The sequence below is a fragment of the Cherax quadricarinatus genome, chromosome 33 (genome assembly GCF_038502225.1).
Source record: "Cherax quadricarinatus isolate ZL_2023a chromosome 33, ASM3850222v1, whole genome shotgun sequence".
Taxonomy (NCBI): Eukaryota; Metazoa; Arthropoda; class Malacostraca; order Decapoda; family Parastacidae; genus Cherax; species Cherax quadricarinatus.
In genome coordinates, this window is record NC_091324.1 from 15,948,406 (window position 1) to 15,975,138 (window position 26,733).

Genomic DNA, 26,733 nt, shown 5'->3' on the forward strand with positions numbered 1-26,733 from the left:
TCTGTTGCTTTACCACCCACTGAACTCTGCTCTGTTGCTTCACCACCCACTGAACTCTGCTCTCTGTTGCTTCACCACCCACTGAACTCTGCTCTCTGTTGCTTCACCACTCACTGAACTCTGCTCTCTGTTGCTTCACCACCCACTGAACTCTGCTCTCTGTTGCTTTGCCACCCACTGAACTCTGCTCTCTGTTGCTTCACCACCCACTGAACTCTGCTCTCTATTGCTTCACCACCCACTGAACTCTGCTCTCTCTTGCTTCACCACCCACTGAACTCTGCTCTCTGTTGTCACCACTGAAGTCTGCTCTATGTTGCTTCACTACTGAACTCTGCTCTCTGTTGCTTCACTACTGAACTCTGCTCTCTGTTGCTTCACCACCCACTGAACTCTACTCTGTGTTGCTCAACCACTGAACTTGGCTCTATTGTTCAACCACTGAACTCAGCTCTCTGCTGTTCAGCCACTGAACTTAGCTCTCACTTGCTAAATGATCCTCTTTTATTGCCATATTTTACAGATTGCAAAACTTTTATCAAACTTTTTTTTTTTTTTTTTTTTTTTTTTTTTTTTTTTTTTTTTTTTTTTTTTTTTTTTTTTTTTTTTGATGGCTCAATTGACTGTAAAGTTTTACCACTAGAATTCTTGTATATACAATACTTTACATATAGTATAATTATTTAACGGTGCTCATATTCATTGCAGGGGAGACAAATTTGCATTTGGACATCACTACTTGCGTCCACATGAAACCTTCCATGAGCCATGGCGGAAGTTTTTCCCAAACGAAGTAATTCGTTCACCATTGTGTGAAATATTGCCACTGGACATGGTGATAAATCATTGCTGGGTACTGGATCTGAATAGCTATTGCAGGGGGCGACCCATTGGTGCTCAGGAAGATCACGTATATGTATGCGAGTATCGAGTGGACAAAAGTGCCAGGGTCTTCTCTAAGATCAGCAAACCCAAATACCCAATTTGCATCAAGCCATATGCCTTCATTACCTTTCCAGAGAGACTAAGACCACAGCGTACATATACTGTAAGTGAGCTTGTTTTTGTTTTCTTTCAAAATTCCATATGATCAATAGAAGATGAATAAGCAAGTTGCTCTGTTATGTTCTTCAGACTTGAAAAGAACTAAATTGGAAAATTGGGACATAAAATTTGAGGGATTATTTTGTTTAGCTTAGTATTATAATACATTAATATTAATGAGGTACTGTATGTCTAATGCTTGATCTTCAAAATTATTGGAATTCGGTTCTGAATAGTTATTTAATTAGTTTTCAGTCTCTTGTAATCATCATCATCTCAATATATCTAGTTTCCCATCATTATGCTTTTTCAGCCTTTCACTTCAGGACATGTTTAGAACACCTTTTTTTTGGATTAGCTTGAAACTTGGACACTTAGATATACACATTCATATTATCAAAGTTTCCTATTCACGTTTTGGTGATTCACGTTTTTTTTTTTTTTTTAACATGCCAGCCTTTTCTACTGAGGCAGGGTGACACCCCCCCCCCTCCTCACACACACACACACACACAAAAAAAAAAAAAAACTTTCACCATCATTTAGTACTTTTACTATCATTCAACACTTTCACCATCTTTTTTTTTTTAACACACCGGCTGTATCCCACCAAGGCAGGGTGGCCCAAAAGGAAAAACGAAAGTTTCTCCTTTTACATTTAGTAATATATACAGGAGAAGGGGTTACTAGCCCCTTGCTCCTGGCATTTTAGTCGCCTCTTACAATACACATGGCTTACGGAGGAAGAATTCTGTTCCACTTCCCCATGGAGGTAAGAGAAAATGAACAAGAACTAGTAAGAAAATAGAAGAAAACCCAGCGGGGTGTGTATATATATATGCTTGTACATGTATGTGTAGTGTGACCTAAGTGTAAGTAGAAGTAGCAAGACGTACTGAAACCTTGCGTGTTTGTGAGACAGAAAAATGGACACCAGCAATCCTACCATCATGTAAAACAATTACAGGCTTTCGTTTTACACTCACTTGGCAGGACGGTAGTACCTCCCTGGGCGGTTGCTGTCTACCAACCTACTACCTAGGACTTTCACCATCATTCACACATAATCACTGTCTTTGCAGAGGTGCCCAGATATGACAGTTTAGATGTCACTCCAAATAGCTAATACTCAAGCCTCTCCTTTAAAGTGCAGGCATTATACTTCTCACCTCCAGGACTCAAGTCTGGCTAACCAGCTTCCCTGAATCCCTTCACAAAATATTACCTTCTTCACACTCCACCAGCTCATCATTCCCAGAAACCATTCATCTCCATTCACTCCAATCTAACACACTCACACATGCCTACTGCACATCTAGGCCCCTTGCACACAAGACCTCTTTTACCCCTCCTTCGATTCTTTCCTAGGACCCTTCCTCCTCTCCACTACAGATTTATACACCCTCCAAGTCATTCTGTTTTGCTCTCTCCTCTCTAAATGACCAAACCACCTCAATCTCCCCTCTTCAGCCCTCTGAATAATACTTTTTGTAATTCCACACCTTCTCCTAATTTCCACATTACGAATTCTCTGCATAATATTTACACCACACATTGCTCTAGACACGACGTCACTGCCTCCACCACCCTCCTTGCTGCAGCATTCACACCCATATAAGAATGTTAGTACCACTATATACACTTGTACAGTCTCCTCTTTACCTCCAAGGATAAAGTTTTTTGTCTCTACAGACACCTCAGTGCACCACTCACATTTTTTCCTTCATCAGTCCTATGGTTAACCTCGTCCTTCATAAACCCATCTGCTGACAAATCTACTCCCAAATACCTGAACACATTCACCTCTTCCATACTCCCTCCCTCCTATGTGATATCCAATTTTTCTTTACCTAACTCATTTGATACCCTTATCGCCTTACTCTTATCTATGTTCAGTTTCAACTTTCTACCTTTACACACACTCCCAAATTCATCCACTAACCTTTGCAACTTCTCTTTGGAATCTCCTAAAAGAATGGTATCATCAGCAAAAAGTAACTTTGACAACTCCTATTTTGTACAGGTCCTCCATCACAAATCCGGCATCATTGGGACCTGTAGTGTGCCGGATTACTGAGTTTGCCGGATTACAGAGTGGTTAGGTTAGAATACACTTAATAAAATTAACCAACTTGACTTACACAAAGTTCATTGAACATCGGCAAAAATCGAACATTTCCGCTACTTTGAGCTCAATTTCAAGGTACTTTTCGTCATGAAAGCAATCAAAATCATGTCTATTTCTGTAATTATATCTTGCATTCTATCAAATGAGTAAAAAAACGAGAATACAATCATAAAAACCATACGAAAATATACTGCAAAGAGGCGGCTAATGGCTGAGAAGTGAACTCCCTTATTTATCGTCCGTCTTTTTTATTTTTGTCGTAAGTTAAGAAGCATCTTTCCATCATACATTGCCCAAGTTTCAATGAGATAGCCCAACAAACAACTGAGAACAAAAAATATTTACCAAAAATCATATGTGGCAAGCCCAAGCCAGGTACTGGAAATAAGTCACTTTGTCTGACTTTTTTGGGTTATCCTAGGTTCTCTATACATACACTGCTATGTATGATAATCTGTGTAACTATTTGTGTATACCTGAATAAACTTACTTATTTACTTACTTCTAGTCAGTCAACTGAGTACAAGAAACCACCCATTCACTTATTTCAACTACCCAATAAAGTGGTCAGAAATTGGCAATTTGGCCAATTTCACACAAATTTCAACAGATGCCAATTTCAAAATAGGGTCCAGAATAAACAATGCAGACATTCCTGGCACTAAAATAACATTTTCTCTGCTCATTAGTCATGGCTACAGGCCCCTCTTATATTACTCTTGCTTACCATTTGGAATTTTTATTTACAAAAAAATAGAAGATTTACTGTTATGCAGACTGCTGCATTATTGTAATAATTTGTATAAATAATGTCAACCCATTCTTAACTCCGTATTGGAATTTGGACTGGCAGGTGGACAGGTATTAGATGGTGACGTCATTTGTTTACTCTTGACCTCGCTAAAGAATAGAACATTTTCGCTGCTGTGAGCGTAATTTCAAGGTACTTTTCGTCATGAAAGCAATCAAAATCATATCTATTTCTGTAATATATCTTTCATTCTATCAAATGAGACCGAAAAAATGAGAATATAACCATAAAAACCATACAAAGATATACCGCTAAGCGGCCGCTAATGGCTGAGAAGTGAGCTCCACTATTTATTGTCTGATTTCTTTCATTTTTGGTGTATGTTAAGAAGTATCTTTCCATCATACATTGCCCAAGTTTCAATAAGATAACCCAACAAACAATTGAGAAAATAATAATAATAATAATACAGTGGACCCCCAGTTAAGGATATTTTTTCATTCCAGAAGTATGTTCAGGTGCCAGTACTGACCGAATTTGTTCCCATAAGGAATGTTGTGAAGTAGATTAGTCCATTTCAGACCCCCAAACATACATGTACAAACGCACTTACATAAATACACTTACATAATTGGTCGCATTGGAAGGTGATCGTTAAGCGTTGAGGTATATGTGGAGTCAAAAAACGTTATCTATGGAGGCAAAGAAGGGAATGTATGAAAGTATAGTAGTACCAACACTCTTATATGGGTGTGAAGCTTGGGTGGTAAATGCAGCAGCGAGGAGACGGTTGGAGGCAGCGGAGATGTCCTGTTTAAGGGCAATGTGTGGTGTAAATATTATGCAGAAAATTCGGAGTGTGGAAATTAGGAGAAGGTGTGGAGTTAATAAAAGTATTAGTCAGAGGGCAGAAGAGGGGTTGTTGAGGTGGTTTGGTCATTTAGAGAGAATGGATCACAGTAGAATGACATGGAAAGCATATAAATCTATAGGGGAAGGAAGGCGGGGTAGGGGTCGTCCTCGAAAGGGTTGGAGAGAGGGGGTAAAGGAGGTTTTGTGGGTAAGGGGCTTGGACTTCCAGCAAGCGTGCGTGAGCGTGTTAGATAGGAGTGAATGGAGACGAATGGTACTTGGGACCTGACGATCTGTTGGAGTGTGAGCAGGGTAATATTTAGTGAAGGGATTCAGGGAAACCGGTTATTTTCATATAGTCGGACTTGAGTCCTGGAAATGGGAAGTACAATGCCTGCACTTTAAAGGAGGGGTTTGGGATATTGGCAGTTTGGAGGGATATGTTGTGTATCTTTATATGTTTATGCTTCTAGACTGTTGTATTTCTGAGCACCTCTGCAAAAACAGTGATAATGTGCGAGTGTGGTGAAAGTGTTGAATGATGATGAAAGTATTTTCTTTTTGGGGATTTTCTTTCTTTTTTGGGTCACCCTGCCTCGGTGGGAGACGGCCGACTTGTTGAAAATAAAAAAAAAAAAAAAAAAAAAAAAAAAACATGTACAAGGTATACAGACATAGCTGACATCAGTGACATACTGCTGTATAGAAAGCTGCTTGTTATGCAGAGTTTTCAAGAAAATTAGGTCAGTGTCCCAGGATAACGCCCACACTAGTCGGCTAACACCCAGGTACCCATGTACTGATGGGTGAACATAGACAACAGGTGTAAAGAAACACGCCTAATGTTTCTACCCTAGCGGGGAATCGAATATTTACCAAAAATCATATATGGCTAACCCAAGCCAGGTACTAGAAATAAGCCACGTTGACTTTTTTGGGTTATCCTAGGTTCTCTACACATATGCTGCTATGTGTGAAAACAGCTTTTTTGTTTCATGTTTATGGTGCAGTACGAGTGTATATCACAGTTAGCCCTGTGTTATACTCCATTTTCTCTAATATAAGCCCCAAGTCAGGGATAGGAGAATGGTATTTGTATACCATATCCTCTTCATAAAACTAAAAGAGGAGGCAGTTAGGGTAAGATATAAACAGCTATTGGAGGATAGATGGGCTATCCTCCAATAGCTGAAAAGGTATGGGGTAGGTTTAAAAATGTAGTGTTAGAGTGTTCAGCAGAAGTTTGTGGTTATAGGAAAGTGGGTGCGGGAGGGAAGAGGAGCGATTGGTGGAATGATGATGTAAAGAGAGTAGTAAGGGAGAAAAAGTTAGCATATGAGAAGTTTTTACAAAGTAGAAGCGATGCAAGGAGGGAAGAGTATATGGAGAAAAAGAGAGAGGTTAAGAGAGTGGTGAAGCAATGTAAAAAGAAAGCAAACGAGAGAGTGGGTGAGATGTTATCAACAAATTTTTTTGAAAATAAGAAAAAGTTTTGGAGTGAGAATAACAAGTTAAGGAAGCCTAGAGAACAAATGGATTTTTTTTTTTTTTTTTCAACAAGTCGGCCGTCTCCCACCGAGGCAGGGTGACCCAAAAAAGAAAGAAAATCCCCAAAAAGAAAATACTTTCATCATCATTCAACACTTTCACCACACTCACACATTATCACTGCTTTTGCAGAGGTGCTCAGAATACAACAGTTCAGAAGCATATATGTATAAAGATACACAACATATCCCTCCAAACTGCCAATATCCCAAACCCCTCCTTTAAAGTGCAGGCATTGTACTTCCCATTTCCAGGACTCAAGTCCGACTATATGAAAATAACCGGTTTCCCTGAATCCCTTCACTAAATATTACCCTGCTCACACTCCAACAGATCGTCAGGTCCCAAGTATCATTCGCCTCCATTCACTCCTATCTAATACGCTCATGCACGCTTGCTGGAAGTCCAAGCCCCTTGCCCACAAAACCTCCTTTACCCCCTCTTTCAAACCTTTTCGAGGACGACCCCTACCCCTCCTTCCTTCCCCTATAGATTTATATGCTTTCCATGTCATTCTACTTTGATCCATTCTCTCTAAATGACCATACCACCTCAACAACCCCTCTTCTGCCCTCTGGCTAATGCTTTTATTAACTCCACACCTTCTCCTAATTTCCACACTCCGAATTTTCTGCATAATATTTACACCACACATTGCCCTTAGACAGGACATCTCCACTGCCTCCAACCGTCTCCTCGCTGCTGCATTTACCACCCAAGCTTCACATCCATATAAGAGTGTTGGTACTACTATACTTTCATACATTCCCTTCTTTGCCTCCATAGATAACGTTTTTTGACTCCACATATACCTCAATGCACCACTCACCTTTTTTCCCTCATCAATTCTATGATTAACCTCATCCTTCATAAATCCATCCGCAGACACGTCAACTCCCAAGTATCTGAAAAACATTCACTTCTTCCATACTCCTCCTCCCCAAATGGATTTGTCAGTTAAAAATAGGAGAGGAGAGTTAGAGGTATTGGGAAGATGGAGGGAATATTTTGAGGAATTGTTAAATGTTGATGAAGATAGGGAAGCTGTGATTTTGTGTATAGGGCAAGGAGGAATAACATCTTGTAGGAGTGAGGAAGAGCCAGTTGTGAGTGTGGGGGAAGTTCGTGAGGCAGTAGGTAAAATGAAAAGGGGTAAGGCAGCCGGGATTGTTGGGATAAAGATAATGTTAAAAGCAGGTGGGGATATAGTTTTGGAGTGGTTGGTGCAATTATTTAATAAATGTATGGAAGAGGGTAAGGTACCTAGGGATTGGCAGAGAGCATGCATAGTTCCTTTGTATAAAGGCAAAGGGGACAAAAGACAGTGCAAAAATTATAGGGGGATAAGTCTGTTGAGTATACCTGGTAAAGTGTATGGTAGTTATTATTGAAAGAATTAAGAGTAAGATGGAGAATAGGATAGCAGATGAACAAGGAGGCTTTAGGAAAGGTAGGGGGTGTGTGGACCAGGTGTTTACAGTGAAACATATAAGTGAACAGTATTTAGATAAGGCTAAAGAGGTTTTTGTGGCATTTATGGATTTGGAAAAGGCGTATGACAGGGTGGATAGGGGGGCAATGTGGCAGGTGTATGGTGTAGGAGGTAGGTTACTGAAAGCAGTGAAGAGTTTTTTCGAGGATAGTGAGGCTCAAGTTAGAGTATGTAGGAAAGAGGGAGATTATTTCCCAGTAAAAGTAGGCCTTAGACAAGGATGTGTGATGTCACCGTGGTTGTTTAATATATTTATAGATGGGGTTGTAAGAGAAGTAAATGCGAGGGTCTTGGCAAGAGGCGTGGAGTTAAAAGATAAAGAATTACACATGAAGTGGGAGTTGTCACAGTTGTTCTTTGCTGATGACGCTGTGCTCTTGGGAGATTCTGAAGAGAAGTTGCAGAGGTTGGTGGATGAATTTGGTAGGGTATGCAAAAGAAGAAAATTAAAAGTGAATACAGGAAAGAGTAAGGTTATGAGGATAACAAAAAGATTAGGTGATGAAAGATTGGATATCAGATTGGAGGGAGAGAGTATGGAGGAGGTGAATGTATTCAGATATTTGGGAGTGGACGTGTCAGCGGATGGGTCTATGAAAGATGAGGTGAATCATAGAATAGATGAGGGGAAAAGGGTGAGCGGTGCACTTAGGAGTCTGTGGAGACAAGGAACTTTGTCCTTGGAGGCAAAGAGGGGAATGTATGAGAGTATAGTTTTACCAACGCTCTTATATGGGTGTGAAGCATGGGTGATGAATGTTGCAGCGAGGAGAAGGCTGGAGGCAGTGGAGATGTCATGTCTGAGGGCAATGTGTGGTGTGAATATAATGCAGAATATAATCAGTCTGCAGTGGAAGGAAGGTGGGGTAGGGGTCGGCCTAGGAAAGGTTGGAGGGAGGGGGTAAAGGAGGTTTTTGTGTGCGAGGGGCTTGGACTTCCAGCAGGCATGCGTGAGCGTGTTTGATAGGAGTGAATGGAGAAAAATGGTTTTTAATACTTGACGTGCTGTTGGAGTGTGAGCAAAGTAGCATTTATAAAGAGATTCAGGGAAACCGGCAGGCCGGACTTGAGTCCTGGAGATGGGAAGTATAGTGCCTGCACTCTGAAGGAGGGGTGTTAATGTTGCAGTTTAAAAACTGTAGTGTAAAGCACCCTTCTGGCAAGACAGTGAAGGAGTGAATGATGGTGAAAGTTTTTCTTTTTCGGGCCACCCTGCCTTGGTGGGAATCAGCCAGTGTGTTAATAAAAAAAAAATCCTCTTCATTCCTCCGTCGAACTGCTTTGTGTTATGCCAAATATTATTTATTCTGGAGTATTTAACATGTTTTATGTTATTTATATTGTTTATTATGTCATATTAGATCAGTTGTGATAGGCAAATAAGCTGTAGTGTTGATATTAGCGTAATAATAAAGGATATTCTCCTGCATCATGAGGCTGAGCTCATGGCAACCGACAGTGGCTTCAAAGCCACTTTATCTTTAATGGACAATGTAATGTGTCGGTGCTTTACATAATGAGAAGCATTTCTTTTATTCATTGGAACCATTGCTAGGGCTAAAAGTAAGCAGGTTATAACAATAAATGGAGAAAAAGAAATTGGAATGACTTATGCAGCAAGTAGCGCCACCAAACAGTACCAGCAGGTTGGTGCGGCGACCCTGGAAATTTGAAATTATGCTAGCCAAAATTAGTGCCGAATAACTGATTGCCAGATTTGTGATGGCGGACCTGTACGTATTTGATTCCCCATAATTTAATCCACTCTCCCCAACATCCTAGCATTTACAGTAGAACCTGAGTTTTCATTTGCCCTGGTTTTCGTCGAATTTGGTTTTCAATGGCTTTTTTCGTCAAAATATTGTCCCAGTTTTCGTTCATCACTTCGGTTTTTGTCCGCCATACTGAACGTGTTTGTCTGTCCACACTCACACACAGCATCCTACGTACGCATTCTGAGTCAGTCTGGCTTTGTTTCTCGTCAATTGAACATTACAATGCGCATTCATACGAAACATTTCGTAATAATCCATTGTTTTTGTGCCTGTTTATTGAGTGTGACTGCTAAATATGCCACCACGGGGCCAAAGAAAGTTCCAAGTGCCAGCCCTTTGATAAAGAAGGTGACAAACACAATAGAATTCGATGGTGGTAGAGGGTGGTAGTGGTTGTGATAGAGGGTGGTATGATAGCAGTAGAAGGTGGTAGTGATAGTGGTATAGGGTGTAAGTGATGGTGGTAGAGGGTGATAGTGATGGTGGTAGAGGGTGGTTGTGATTGTGGTAGAAGGTGGTAGTGATTGTGGTGGAGGGTGGTAGTGATGGTGGTAGAGGGTGGTAGTGGTTGTGATGGTGGTAGAGATAACCTCTCCCCTCCTCACCGTCTTCCATACGCCAACAAAAGTCTTCAGTAAAGGTAAAAGTGATTTAAATGTTCATTTATCCATTTCATTAGTGCGTTATATTAATTTCTCATTGTTTTCTGTATATAAAACAATAGTTATTCTCTATAAAGTGTATTTTTTGTTAATATTTTTGGGTGTTCTCCATGGGAAAGTGGAACAGAATTCTTCCTCTGTAAGCCATGCATGTCGTAAAAGGCAACTAAAATGCCGGGAGCAAGGGGTTAGTAACCCCTTCTTCTGTATATATTACTAAATGTAAAAGGAGAAACTTTCATTTTTCCTTTTGGGCCACCCCGCCTCGGTGGGATACGGCCGATGTGGTGAAAGGTGAAATTTTTGGGTGTCTGGAACGGATTAATTGGATTTACATTACTTCTTACGGGAAATATTGCTTCAGTTTATGTTGAATTTGGTTTTCGTCAGACTCTCTGGAACAAATTAAAGACAAAAACCAAGGTTCCACTGTACTTCTTTCACAACTCCATCTATAAGTATGTTAAACAACAATGGTGATATTACACACTCCTGTCTGAAGCCTACTTTTACTGGCAAGGAATATCTCTCTCTCTCTCTCTCTTACATGCCCTAACCTGAGCCTCACTATCCTCATAATAATTTTACAGCATTTAGTAACTTACTACCTATTCCATACACTTGCAGCATCTGCCACATAGCTTCCTTATCATATGCCTTTTCTAAATCCATAAAAGCAACAAAAACTTCCCTACCTTTATCTAAATATTGTTCACGTATAGCCTTCAGTGTAAACACTTGATCTACACATCCTCTACCCTTTCTAAAGTCTCCAAAATTATTAATATTATATTTATCCTGGGTTTGTATGGCCTTTGTGTCATTATAACCTTTTATGACGAATTCGTTTACCGATGAGGTCTTAGGAACGGATATCCGTCGTTAAGTGAGGAGAGGCTGTACAGTATATGATATCTGCTATTTGAAATTGTTGCACTGTTGTCATTTTTAGGATTAAGGTCTGGTAACCTAGGACCATATAAGTCTGGTAATTGTTGGACTTTGAGGGGCATATTATAATGGTAGTGGGTTTGTGTCAACCATCTTTGATATTGTTTTAATGTCACCTTTGCACCATTTATAGCATTTCTGGTATATTTTAAATGTTATTACAGTAGTGTACTGTACATTGTAATAAACAGAATAGAGGAAATCAGCTCTAACATACATTATTTAGGTATTAATACTGGTCAAAGAGCCTGTCATAAGTCTGAGTCGTCGGTAAACGAGTGCATTACTAAGTGAGGAGAGGCTGTATTGTACCTTACAGTGTGTGTTAGAGGTTGTAGGAATAAGTAGTACTAAATAAGTGCAAGAAAAGCGAAGAGAGCAAAGAAACACAGCAGTGGGTTAGTGGAAAGAAGAAAAATTTGCTTATTTAACCCTTTGACTGTTTCAGGTCCCTCTCTGAAACTGTCATTCTATGTCGCCAAATATTCAAAAAAAAAAAAAATTATTTTTTCTTATGAAAATGTTAAGATTATTTTTCTGAGTGTTTTAGTCCAAAAAAAAAATTTTTGCCATCGGTACTTACCGAGATATAGAGCCATGAAGTTTGAAGAAAATGAGCCGCGTATGGCAACAGCGGCGACTGCCGCTCACCCGGTAAACTTTAGTTTACTTGTAATTGAAGGTTTTTTGTTTTTTTCACTATTTTATTTTTTCACATAACTTATGTGGCCTATGAGACCAAAGTAAGGTGCAATGTATATATATACACTCGTTGTATACAACACAACAAGCACACAAACATAATTATCAATATATTGTTTACAAAACTTGTTTACAAAAACAAACAAACAATTCTTCTTCTTCTTCCTCTTCCTCTTCCTCCTCTTCCTCTTCCTCCTCCTCTTCCTCCTCCTCTTCCTCCTCCTCTTCCTCCTCTTCCTCCTCCTCTTCCTCCTCCTCTTCCTCCTCCTCTTCCTCCTCCTCTTCCTCCTCCTCTTCCTCCTCCTCTTCCTCCTCCTCTTCCTCCTCCTCTTCCTCCTCCTCTTCCTCCTCCTCTTCCTCCTCTTCCTCCTCCTCTTCCTCCTCCTCTTCCTCCTCCTCTTCCTCCTCTTCTTCTTCCTCCTCCTCTTCTTCTTCCTCCTCTTCTTCTTCTTCCTCCTCTTCTTCTTCTTCCTCCTCCTCCTCCTCCTTGTGTACGAGTGTGTGGCTTATAATTGTTTTGAGTCAGGAGTCGGCAGCTGTCAAAGTGACATATTGTGTCATTAGTCACTACCCTACAGCCTGTCAAAACAATGGGGTCGGATGCTGCTTCCCCTCCTCCATTCTATCTAATTATCTTTCTCCCTCATTTTATATCTTTCAATCTGTCTCTCTTTCTATCTGTCTGCCTATCTCTGTCTCACAGGTACACATAAATACAAGTATACATAGTGTAAATTACCTAGGATAACCCAAGAAATCCAGACAAAGTGCTATACTCTGCTTGAAGATGTGAGTAAACGTGATGACACAGTCTTGTGGCTCTCTCTGAGACAGAGAGCTAGATGGACAGACAGGGAGCTTGACAGACAGACAAATAGACAGACAGAAATGTTTGTGTACCAGCAAAAACAAAGGGAGGGCAATGGTCATGTAATATTACCCTCCTTTACCCTCATCAAAGTCAGCTCTTATCAGATGTTATCTCCCCTTATCTTGTCACTGTCATGGGGTGGACTTTTTTTTTTCTTGCTTCAAGGGAACAATATTATTACATCTTCTTCTTCCTCCTCCTCCTCCTCCTCCTCTTCTCCTCCTCCTCCTCCTCCTCCTCCTCCTCCTCCTCTTCCTTCCCTCCTCCTCCTCCTCCTCCTCCTCCTCCTCCTCCTCCTCCTCTTCCTCCCCTCCTCCCCCTCCTCCTCCTCCATTGCTTTTGGTCTCAAACTCCTCCAAATCATGAAATTGATCTTCACTGACACTTCCATCTGTGTTAGAGCATCACTTGGGAAGAGAAGAGTCCCAGATTTGCTGGGGAATCACATATTTCTTACCGCTAGACATGCTGAAAAATGACAACTGAAATGGCATTCCCACAATGCACCACTGGCTCCCCGATTTTTTTTATATGGTGCACACTGACCATGGAGACCCATTCTCTCACATGTGGGCCTACCAGCTTTCTCCTGCTTGATTTGAAGCTGCTAGAATTTATGCGTATAAATACGTCAGAAACATTGGCTCGTAAGACGTATTTATACGTCAGAAACAGTCAAAGGGTTAAAATTAATTGCATTTTAAGATACATTACAATAGGAGATTGGGAATAACTTCTTTGATCACTCTTAATGTGATAGAACAATATCTGTTTGTATTCTTACATAATTTCTCTTGTTGATCACTACATTATATTTTGTCATTTTTCAGCCTCATGAAGTAATATCAAACAGTAGAGGTCGGAGTGGAAGCAGTGGAGGATCAAAAGATTGTCGTGGAGGCTCGGAAGAACGTGGTAGTAGCAACAGCAGTTATTCCAGCAGTGGCAATAGTAACAACAGCTCTTCAAGCTCTGCAAACACTGCAGCTACTAGCAGTTCCACGACAACTACAAAGGCTATTGCAACTCACAGTACTGGTACTACCAGTAATAACAGTGATACTACCAACAGCAGCAGCAGCAGTGGCAGCAGCAACAGCAGCAGCAGCAACAGTAGCACCAGCAGCAGTAGCACCAGCAGCAACAACAACAACAACAACAGCAGCAACAACAACAACAATAATGGGGGTGGTGGCAGCAGCAGGAGCAGCAGATCTCGTGACCGAGGAGTTCCACCTCCTGACGAGATAGATGACCACACCCCACTGGCTACTGTAAGAGCTGAGGCCAGGGCACAAAAGGCATGTGATAGCTGGCACCCAACCACCCTTGGCTTTTCTTGGGTTTAAGTTCCTCACACCAAAGCTGACACAGATTATAACATATGGGAATTAGCAAATAACATCAGCTTGATGTTTGGAGCATGTCTTGTGTGTTTGCTGGTTTTCTGTGGTTTTTCCTGCTTTGCATGAGGTCTTTGGTATGTCTACCTTCCATTTAGAAATCTTCTGTATGTACCACAAAGTCAAATTCATATAAAAATTTTAGTTTTTTATTTTAAAATTACTGTAGTCATTTACATTAAAGATATCTTAGCTGTATTGCTTTTAAAGTTAATTAGCTTGATGGTAAAGCTGTAAATTTCTTTTATCCTCTATTGCTTGCAAAAATGAATGCTAATTACTAGAAGAGGATCCTCCTCTTCGCAGTGGGTTTACAGCATGGCCTCTGGCTTGGGAATGCTTAAAGCTTGTTTATTGTGTTAATTGTATTCATCAGTTAATGAAGATCAGAAATTTCATTAGTTCAGCAAAGATTTTTTTTTTTTTTTTTTTTTTTTTTTTTTTTTTTTTTTTTTTTTTTTTTTTTTTTTTACTACTACTACAAGTCGGCCATCTCCCACCGAGGCAGAGTGACCCAAAAAGAAAATACTTTCATCATCATTCAACACTTTAACCTCACTCACACATAATCACTTTTTGCAGAGGTGCCCAGGATACAACAGTTCAGAAGTATATATGTATATAGATACACAACATATCCCTCCAAACTGCTAATATCCCCAACCCCTCCTTTAGAGTACAGATCTTTAATGATGAAATCAATAAAGATCTTGGAAAGCCATCATCATAACTCACTTTGAGGGGACACAAGCTAGAGTTCGTCATCCGCCAGGAGATTCATCTGTAAAAACTTGCATTTGTGGTCGCAGTGGGGCCCCGTGCTAACCTCCCTATGGTGTATAAATTATACCTAGTTGGAAGAATCTTATTGTAGCCACCTGACCCAGTGGCTTAACGTGCTGCTCATAGGTTCAAACCCTACCTGTACCTTGGTTTACCTACAATCAGTTTTTTATTTCCCTCAAAAAATTGCAGCCAAATAAATTCATTGTTATTTTCTTCAGGGATTATGTTAATATTAATGTGCTACTTAAGTTTTCTAACAGTGTGCTACTCCACTCCCTTTCTTATATTTATCAATGTGGCAGGTATGTCTCAATTCTTCAAATTAAACCTAGTTTCAGCTATTGTAATATTTCTTTTTTTCCAACAAGTCAGCCATCTCCCACCGAGGCAGGGTGACTCTAAAAGAAAGAAAATCCCCAAAAAGAAAATACTTCTTCATCATTCAACACTTTCACCTCGCTCATACATAATCACTGTCTTTGCAGTATTTGTAGTATTTATTGTACTTGCAATTAATCTTGGTTTGTTCATTTTGTTTCTAGTTCTACGACTATTTTTTTTTTTTTCAACAAGTCGGCCGTCTCCCATTGTTTTTGCAGAGGTGCTCAGAATACAACAGTTTAGAAACATATACGTATAAAGATACACAACATATCCCTCAAACTGCCAATATCCAAAACCTCTCCTTTAGAGTGCAGGCATTATACTTCCCATTTCCAGGACTCAAGTCCGGCTATACAAAAATAACTGGTTTCCCTGAATCCCTTCACTAAATATTACCCTGCTCATGCTCCAACAGCTCATCAGGTCCCAAATACCATATGTCTCCATTCACTCCTATCTGACACGCTCATGCACGCTTGCTGGAAGTCCAAGCCCCTCGCCCACAAAACCTCCTTTACCCCCTCCCTCCAACCTTTTCGAGGACAATCCCTACCCCGCCTTCCTTACCCTACAGATTTATACGCTCTCCATGTCATTCTACTTTGATCCATTCTCTCTAAGTGACCAAACTACCTCAGCAACCCCTCTTCATCCCTCTGACTAATACTTTTATTAACTCCATACCTTCTTCTAATTTCCACACTCCGAATTTTCTGCATAATATTCACACCACACATTGCTCTTAGACAGGACATCTCCACTGCCTCCAACCGCCTCCTCGCTGCAACATTTACAACCCAAGCTTCACACCCATATAAGAGTGTTGGTACTACTATACTTTTATACATTCCCTTCTTTGCCTCCATAGATAATGTTTTTTGTCTCCACATATACCTCGACGCACCACTCGCCTTTTTTCCTTCTTCAATTCTATGATTAACCTCGTCCTTCATAAATCCATCCGCCGACACGTCAACTCCCAAATATCTGAAAACATTCACTTCTTCCATACTACTCCTCCCCAATTTGATATCCAATTTTTCTTTATCTAAATCATTTGATATCCTCATCACCTTACTCTTTTCTATGTTCACTTTCAACTTTCTACCTTTACATACTTTCCCAAACTCGTCCACTAACCTTTGCAATTTTTCTTTAGAATCTCCCATAAGCACATTATCATCAGCACAAAGTAACTGTGTCTATTCCCATTTTGTATTTGATTCCCCATAATTTAATCCCACCCCTCTCCCGAACACCCTAGCATTTACTTCTTTTACAACCCCATCTATAAATATATTAACCCTTAAACGGTCCAAATAGATCAATGTTCAAATCCGTAGTGCTCCAAAAGTAGATCTATGTTTTTTTTACATATTTTCAAATATAACAAAAAAAAATGTAGATAAAAGTTTTTTATACATTTTCAAATGTAAAAAAAAAAAAAAAAAAGATGTATATTTTTTTACATACTTCCAAATGTTGAAAAAACGTATATATATGTTTGGACCGTTTAAGGATTAAACAACCATGGTGACATTACACATCCCTGTCTAAGACCTACTTTTACCGGGAAGTAGTCTCCCTCTCTACATACCCTAACCTGAGCCTCAGTATCCTCATAAAAACTCTTTACTGCATTTAGTAACTTACCACCTATTCCATATGCTTGCAACATCTGCCACATTGCTCCCCTATCCACTCTATCATGTACCTTTTCTAAATCCATAAATGCAATAAAAACTTCCTTACTTTTATCTAAATACTGTTCACATATATGCTTCAATGTAAACACTTGATCTACACATCCCCTACCCACTGTAATACCTCCTTGCTCATCCGCAATCCTACATTCTGTCTTACCTCTAATTCTTTCAATAATAACCCTACTGTACACTTTTTCCTGGTATACTCAGTAAACTTATTCCTCTATAATTTTTACAATCTCTTTTGTCCCCTTCCCTTTATATAAAGGGACTATACATGCTCTCTGCCAATCCCTAGGTACCTTCCCCTCTTTCATACATTTATTAAGCAGAAATACCAACCACTAGGGGATCTGAATGCTAAAGTAGGAGAAACTTTTAGAGAGGGTGTGGTAGTTAAGTTTGGGGTGCCAGGTGTAAATGATAATGGGAGCCCTTTGATTGAACTTTGTATAGAAAGGGGTTTAGTTATAGGTAATACATATTTTAAGAAAAAGAGGATAAATAAGTATACAAGATATGATGTAGGGCAAAATGACAGTAGTTTGTTGGATTATGTATTGGTAGATAAAAGACTGTTGAGTAGACTTCAGGATGTACATGTTTATAGAGGGGCCACAGATATATCAGATCACTTTTTAGTTGTAGCTACACTGAGAGTAAAAGGTAGATGGGGTACAAGGAGAATAGAAGCATCAGGGAAGAGAGAGGTGAAGGTTTATAAACTAAAAGAGGAGGCAGTTAGGGTAAGATATAAACAGCTATTGGAGGATAGATGGGCTAATGAGAGCATAGGCAATGGGGTCGAAGAGGTATGGGGTAGGTTTAAAAATGTAGTGTTAGAGTGTTCAGCAGAAGTTTGTGGTTACAGGAAAGTGGGTGTGGGAGGGAAGAGGAGCGATTGGTGGAATGATGATGTAAAGAGAGCAGTAAGGGAGAAAAAGTTAGCATATGAGAAGTTTTTACAAAGTAGAAGTGATGCAAGGAGGGAAGAGTATATGGAGAAAAGGAGAGAGGTTAAGAGAGTGGTGAAGCAATGTAAATAGAGAGCAAATGAGAGAGTGGGTGAGATGTTATCAACAAATTTTGTTGAAAATAAGAAAAAGTTTTGGAGTGAGATTAACAAGTTAAGGAAGCCTAGAGAACAAATGGATTTGTCAGTTAAAAATAGGAGAGGAGAGTTATTAAATGGAGAGTTAGAGGTATTGGGAAGATGGAGGGAATATTTTGAGGAATTGTTAAATGTTGATGAAGATAGGGAAGCTGTGATTTCGTGTATAGGGCAAGGAGGAATAACATCTTGTAGGAGTGAGGAAGAGCCAGTTGTGAGTGTGGGGGAAGTTCGTGAGGCAGTAGGTAAAATGAAAGGGGGTAAGGCAGCCGGGATTGATGGGATAAAGATAGAAATGTTAAAATCAGGTGGGGATATAGTTTTGGAGTGGTTGGTGCAATTATTTAATAAATGTATGGAAGAGGGTAAGGTACCTAGGGATTGGCAGAGAGCATGCATAGTTCCTTTGTATAAAGGCAAAGGGGACAAAAGAGAGTGCAAAAATTATAGGGGGATAAGTCTGTTGAGTATACCTGGTAAAGTGTATGGTAGAGTTATTATTGAAAGAATTAAGAGTAAGACGGAGAATAGGATAGCAGATGAACAAGGAGGCTTTAGGAAAGGTAGGGAGTGTGTGGACCAGGTGTTTACAGTGAAACATATAAGTGAACAGTATTTAGATAAGGCTAAAGAGGTCTTTGTGGCATTTATGGATTTGGAAAAGGCGTATGACAGGGTGGATAGGGGGGCAATGTGGCAGATGTTGCAGGTGTATGGTGTAGGAGGTAGGTTACTGAAAGCAGTGAAGAGTTTTTACGAGGATAGTGAGGCTCAAGTTAGAGTATGTAGGAAAGAGGGAAATTATTTCCCAGTAAAAGTAGGCCTTAGACAAGGGTGTGTGATGTCACCATGGTTGTTTAATATATTTATAGATGGGGTTGTAAGAGAAGTAAATGCGAGGGTCTTGGCAAAAGGCGTGGAGTTAAAAGATAAAGAATCACACATAAAGTGGGAGTTGTCACAGTTGCTCTTTGCTGATGACACTGTGCTCTTGGGAGATTCTGAAGAGAAGTTGCAGAGATTGGTGGATGAATTTGGTAGGGTGTGCAAAAGAAGAAAATTAAAAGTGAATACAGGAAAGAGTAAGGTTTTGAGGATAAAAAGATTAGGTGATGAAAGATTGGATATCAGATTGGAGGGAGAGAGTATAGAGGAGGTGAATGTATTCAGATATTTGGGAGTGGACGTGTCAGCGGATGGGTCTATGAAAGATGAGGTGAATCATAGAATTGATGAGGGGAAAAGGGTGAGTGGTGCACTTAGGAGTCTGTGGAGACAAAGAACTTTGTCCTTGGAGGCAAAGAGGGGAATGTATGAGAGTATAGTTTTACCAACGCTCTTATATGGGTGTGAAGCATGGGTGATGAATGTTGCAGCGAGGAGAAGGCTGGAGGCAGTCGAGATGTCATGTCTGAGGGCAATGTGTGGTGTGAATATAATGCAGAGAATTCGTAGTTTGGAAGTTAGGAGGAGGTGCGGGATTACCAAAACTGTTGTCCAGAGGGCTGAGGAAGGGTTGTTGAGGTGGTTCGGACATGTAGAGAGAATGGAGCGAAACAGAGTGACTACAAGAGTGTATCAGTCTGTAGTGGAAGGAAGGCAGGGTAGGGGTCGGCCTAGGAAAGGTTGGAGGGAGGGGGTAAAAGAGGTTTTGTGTGCGAGGGGCTTGGACTTCCAGCAGGCATGCGTGAGCGTGTTTGATAGGAGTGAATGGAGAGAAATGGTTTTTAATACTTGACGTGCTGTTGGAGTGTGAGCAAAGTAACATTTATGAAGGGGTTCAGGGAAACCGGCAGGCCGGACTTGAGTCCTGGAGATGGGAAGTACAGTGCCTGCACTCTGAAGGAGGGGTGTTAATGTTGCAGTTTAAAAACTGTAGTGTAAAGCACCCTTCTGGCAAGACAGTGATGGAGTGTATGATGGTGAAAGATTTTCTTTTTCAGGCCACCCTGCCTTGGTGGGAATCGGCCAGTGTGATAATAAAAAACCAACCACTCCAGCAGTATATCCTCCCCTGCTTTCAACATTTCTGTCATGATCCCATCAGTTCCAGCTGCTTTACCCCCTTTTATTCTTCGTAGTGCCTCACGTACCTCCCCCACACTCACATCCTGCTCTTCTTCACTCCTACAAAATGGTATACCTCCCTGGCCAGTGCATGAAATTACCGCCTCCTTTTCTTCATCGACATTTAAAAGTTCCTCAAAATATTCTTGCCATCTACCCAATACCTCCATCTCCCCATCTACTAACACCCCTACTCTGTTTTTAACTGACATATCCATTCGTTCCCTAGGCTTTCTTAACTTGTTTAACTTGCTCCAAAATTTTTCGTATTTTCATTGAAATTTCTTGACGGTGCCTCTCCCACTCTATCATCTGCTCTCCTTTTGCACTCTCTCACCATTCTCTTCACCTTTCTTTTACTCTCCATATACTCTACTCTTCGTATAATACTTCTGCTTTGTAAAAACCTCTCATAAGCTTCCTTTTTCTCTTTTATCACACCCTTTACTTCATTCTACCAATCAGTCCTCTTTCCTCCTGCCCCCACCCTCCTATAACCACAAACTTCTGCCCCCATTCTAATACTGCATTTTTAAAACTATTCCAAACCTCTTCAACCCCCCCACTACTCATACTTGCACCAGCCCACCTTTCTGCCAATAGTTGCTTGTATCTCACCCGAACTTCCTCCTCCGTTAGTTTATACACTTTGACCTCTTACTTGTTGTTGTCATTTTCCTCTTGTCCCATCTACTCTTACTCTAACTGTAGCTACAACTAATAATGATCCAATATATCAGTTGCCCCTCTATAAACATGTACATCCTGGAGTCTACCCATCAACCTTTTATCCACCAATACATAATTTAATAAACTACATTTTATATTTATTTATCCTATTTTCATAAAATATGTATAACTTATTACCAAACCTCTTTCTACACATAGCTCAATTAAAGGCTCCCCATTTTCATTTACCCCTGGCACCCCAAATTTACCTACTGCTTCCTCCACAACATTTTTACCCACTTTAGCATTGAAATGCCCAACCACAAGTACTCTCACACTTGATTCAAAACTCCCCACTCAACATTTCCCAAAATCTCTCTCTCTCTCCTCTACACTTCTCTATTTTCCAGGTGCATATACTCTTACTATAACCCATTTTTTCACATCCAACCTTTATTTTACTCCACATAATCCTTGAATTAATACATTTATAGTCCCTCTTTTCCTGCCATAGCTTATCCTTCAACATTATTGCTACTCCTTCTTTAGCTCTAACTCTATTTGAAACCCCTGACCTGATCCTATTTATTCCTCTCCACTGAAACTCTCCCACCCCCTTCAGCTTTGCTTCACTTAAAGCCAGGACATCCAGCTTCTTCTCATTCATAACATCCACAATCATCTCTTTCTTATCATCCACACAACATCCATGCACATTCAAACATCCCACTTTGACAATTTGACTTTTTTTTTTTTTTTTTTTTTTTTTTTTTTATCACACTGGCCGATTCCCACCAAGGCAGGGTGGCCCGAAAAAGAAAAACTTTCACCATCATTCACTCCATCACTGTCTTGCCAGAAGGGTGCTTTACACTTCAGTTTTTAAACTGCAGCATTAACACCCCTCCTTCAGAGTGCAGGCACTGTACTTCCCATCTCCAGGACTCAAGTCCGACTATTTGTATACAGTAATATATCCTGAGAAAGTTTTATCCTGTATCATTAATTTGTTCATCTTTGCCTTTCCACTCTTTTTCGTTGTTTTATTGTTGCCCAGTGTTTCTGATTTTGTTTTTCTTGCATCATGTTCCTTGATACTATTTGCACATTTTACTTTACTGTCTTGAACACTGTTATTTTAAAAATACATAGTACCCTAATACAGTTTTTCATACACACACATCTGTACCTCTGATGTACTTCTCCTACACTTCCCAGCATCTTTTCAATGCTTAGGGTGGATAATAGAGTTGCTCCCATTACCAATCAGAATGTTAGTTAATCTGGTAACTATATTCTCAATCCCAGCCCCAGGAAAGCACACCTGCCTTTTATTTCTGTCCGTTACCAAGAGCCACGTCCATGAATTAAATCTGAGAGACCCCCATCACAACAGTATTTGTTTACTAGTGGCTTTTGTTGTGACATTCTTGAAGGCCAAACCAAATTCACATGGCAATACAGTGGAACCCCGGATATCGGCTGCTTTTTTGGCCAAAATTCTCTCCTGGATTTCAGTTGGTAACTCGGAAATCAGCCGTGTTGGACGTGTCCGCATTCGTGAGTCAGTCTGGGTGTGTGTCTGGGTGAGTGAGCAACATTCCGCACATTCATCCAAACATTTTGTTACAATCCATTGTTTTTTGTGGTTGTTTATTGAATGCGACTCTGAAATAAGCCACCATGGGCCCAAAGAAACACGTTACATAGCATATAAAAACATGCATTGTTTATAAGCGATGTATGGTTAATAATAATCACTCTTGGGCACATTACATGTCTTGTTTTAGGTTAATATAGACATTTTCATTAATCCACCTATGATATTTTCTTCAAAATTATATAAGAAACACGTTACATAGCATATAGCAAATAAACATGCAATGTTTATATGCTATCGAGTGGTGAGTCAGGTGGAGAGTAAACATTATGTTTTCTCTGATTCAATGTTAGAGAAAACTGTGAATCTGGTGTCGAGTACAGTCACCGCACTTCTTACGCATTACTTCTCCCTTTGTTTATGATGGCATCTAAAGGTAGTTGTTAGAAACAGTTAAACTCAGTGAACATGGTAATAATATGGCTGTGTAGAGTAGCCCAGGGGGGGAGCTACATATGTGTACCTACATCTACTGCTGCCTACACTGACTTCCTACAGATAAATACTACTCACCTCTCACCCTACATTAAGACTACAAATATTTTAAGGTAAGTAATGAATGTACTATGGCAGTAAATGACAAAGAAGGGAAGTAACCCTAGAGGGTTTTGATACCTGAAGTCCTTATGGAGAGGGATTCCCAACTCCCTCTCCCCTACTCACCCATAATACGCCAACAAGTCTCTTCAATAAAGGTATGGAATGTTCATTATCATTAAAATTTGTGCCTTATATTTATTTCTTGTTTTCTGTATGTAAAACTATAGTTAATCTTTAAAAAATGTTTTTTTTTTTTTTTGTTAATATTTTAGGGTGTCTGGAACGGATTAATTGTATTTACATTAACCCTTTGACTGTCGCAACCCCCAATCCTGAGGTGTCTCCTGGTGTCGCAAAATTTAAAAAAAAAAAATTATTTTTTCTTATGAAATGATAGAGAATCTTTTCCCGATTGTAATGACACCAAAAAAAAACGAAATTTGATGGAAAACTGACGGAATTATCCTCTCACAAAGTTAGCGACCTCGGCGCTGTTTACAAATCGGCGATTTCGCCCACTTTGAGCCCTATTTTCGGCTAATTCCATTGTTCCAGTCGCCAAAACTCATAGCTATTTCTTTAGGACTCCATTTTTTCTATCGATTGAGTACAAGAAACTGCCCATTTACCGACTTCAACTACCTAATAATGTGGTCAGAAATTTGCAATATGGCCAATTTCACGAAAACTAAAAAAATATGACAATTTCAAAATAATCTCCAGAATGAACAATGCAGACATTCCTGGCTGTAAAATAACATTTTCTTTGCTCATCAGTCATGTCTCCAGGCCCCTCTGATATTACTCTTGCTTTCTATTTTGAATTTTTATTCAAACAAAAAATAGCAGACTTACTATTATGCAGACTACTGCAATACTGTAATAATTGTATAAATAACATCAACCCATTCATGACTGCATATTAGAATGGCTAGTTGGACATTTATTGGACAATGGCATCATTTGTTTACTTTTGAACATTGGCAAAAATCAGACATTTCCACTACTTTGAGCTCCATTTCTAGGTTCTTTTTATAGTAAAATCAATCAAAATCACCTCTATTTCTATAATATGTTTTCCATTCTATCAAATGAGACCAAGAAAACGAGAATACAACCATAAATACTATACGAAAATAGACCACAAATTCGGCATTTTAATTAAAAAAAAAACGGTCGGAGTTTTTTTTTTCTCATGCACTGCGTGCTCCAGGATTTTTTTTATATGATGCACACTGACCACACAGACCCATTCTCTCACATGTGGGCCTACCAGCTTTCTCCTGCTTGACTTGAAGCCGCTAGAATTTATGAGTATATATACGTCAAACACGGTACCTCGTAAGACATATATATACGGCCGTGACAGTCAAAGGGTTAATTCTTACGGGAAATATAACTTCGGTTTTCGGCCTTTTCGGATTTAGGCCAACCTTCTGGAACAGATTACGGCTGATAACCGGGGTTCTACTGTACAGCCAAGGAATTGCTAGTCTCAACAGAATTTTTTTTCAACTTTCTTCAACTTCAGCTTTACTCCTTTCACATGGACTAATTTCTATTCATTGCAGCTGGTTTGCTCTTCCTTGTTTCAGGGATGAATCTTCTTGCTATCCTCTATAAGAAACTGTACCTCAAGCTCTGCCTTCACCTTAAGGTACAGCTGATGAAAAATACTTCACTTGCTCTAGCACTAAGAATCTTCTGCTAACCATGTCTTTACAGGACGTAGGTCAACTAAAGTATTTGGTTATTATTCCTGGGAAAGTGTTATACATTTCTATATAATGTATCTCTGTATTATGTATGCATTATGTTATTAATGTAGCTCTTTTTCCAACAGCGAGCTAAGAAACGTGTACGAGTCAACAGTGTTGCAACAAAACTTCTTACCCAACTACCAACAAAGGGAGCAATAGACTTGAGCTATTTATTGGAGAATAACAAAAGGCAGCGCAAAAAAACAGCAGCTTTCACCTCCTGAGATTGGCTCATAGGCTGGAACGGCCACCTCACACTCAAGGAAATGGAGGGCCAAGTGTAAAACAATTATATTAATGTAATTTAATTTATAAAGTATTATTTATATATATATATATATATATATATATATATATATATATATATATATATATATATATATATATAGCATGTATATATGCTTATGTATATGTATGTATATGTCGTGCCGAATAAGTAAAACTTGTGATTTTGGCTTAAATAGTAACGCTCTTCTTGCCGAATAAGGCAAGTAATAATTTGCGTATGGAATAATTTAGCAAAAATTATTCTAAACCTAATGAAAAACATATATTTCATTGTGTTAGTTTATTATTAAATTATTGTAAAATTATCTAAAATATATTTAGTTGGGTTAGGCTAACTTAAATTGGGCTTGTTAAAATAAGGTTAGGTAAGTTTTTTAAGGTTCTTTTAGTACAAAATTATTTATTTGTACATTAACATAAATGAAAAAATATATCTTTAAACATATAAGAGAAAATTTTAAAAAGGACTTAATTTTAAATTAGCTCTTGCTAATGGACCAGTTTTATCTATTTGGCACAACGTATACATGCATGTATATGTGTATGAGCATGTATATGTATGTATATATACATGTATATGTATGCAAACAGTCGCAGACGGGCGATCTTAACTATGCAGGACAAGCCATGGGGGGGTGGAAATCTTAGCTCAAGTACTTTCACACTTCTCAGTGCATCATCAGGAGCTGTGCAATGTTGCAAGGGAGCAACCAAAGCAGGGAGAGAGGTCTCATGGTTACCCTTAGGGTAACCATGGCCAGTGACACCTACGCTACTCTGAGACCTCTCTCCTTGCTTTGGCTGCTCCCTTGAAACATTCCACAGCTTCTGATGATGCTCTGAGAAGTGTGAAAGAACTTGAGCTAAAGATTTCCACCCCCCAGTCCCGTGGCTTGTCCTGCATGTATATGTATGTATATATACATATATATATATATATATATATATATATATATATATATATATATATATATATATATATATATATATATATATATATATATATAAATATAAATAAATATATAAATGATACACAGATTGGCAGACAGATAACACTCGGTATTCAAAATTTTTTGAAGAAATTTCAAATTCATGTGTCGTACCAGCCTTCTGCAGTTTATAGATTCAAGTAATTTTTTTTTTTTTTTATGGTTTGCCCATCACAGTTTTGTCAGTGAAAGGGTGTGACCTGTCTGCTAAATTTTTTGAAAATATTTTTAACTGAGGTGAAAAACTGAAGATAGATCTAAGGAAGAATTAATAAGAAGCTAGAAGGTAAATTAAGAAACCTTCATTGTCACAAAGGCAGTCCTTTCCATCCTATAATTGCAATGTCACTTGTTTGGTAGTACAAGCTTGGGAGTCTTATTATTATACTTGTCATTGTTGGCAGATACTGATGGTGAAAACTAATGTCATACCATTATTGTCTGTTTAACTTTCAATGTAATAACTTGAGTATGAATTTTTGGCATTTAATGATTAAACTCCCTTTTAAAATTAGGGTGGTACTGCCTTAGCAAAAATGATGTTTGGAAAAGGTAGAAAATATGCAGGGTATTTTTATTCAGTTGAAAATTGTG

The 26,733-nt window shown here is 39.2% G+C and overlaps 1 protein-coding gene across 2 annotated transcripts in view; it reads left to right on the forward strand.

Moving 5' to 3' along the window:
- The window catches only part of LOC128693874 (uncharacterized), a 475,055-nt gene extending 449,162 nt beyond the window's left edge, over positions 1 to 25,893 (forward strand). For both annotated transcript variants that reach the window (XM_070090862.1, XM_070090861.1), the window contains exons 14-16: positions 709 to 1,048; positions 13,607 to 14,050; positions 24,946 to 25,893. In XM_070090862.1, coding sequence (XP_069946963.1) covers positions 709 to 1,048; positions 13,607 to 14,050; positions 24,946 to 25,086 — 925 coding nt within the window. In that variant the 3' untranslated portion in view covers positions 25,087 to 25,893. The remainder of the gene's footprint in view (positions 1 to 708; positions 1,049 to 13,606; positions 14,051 to 24,945) is intronic.
- Positions 25,894 to 26,733: the final 840 nt, after the last annotated feature.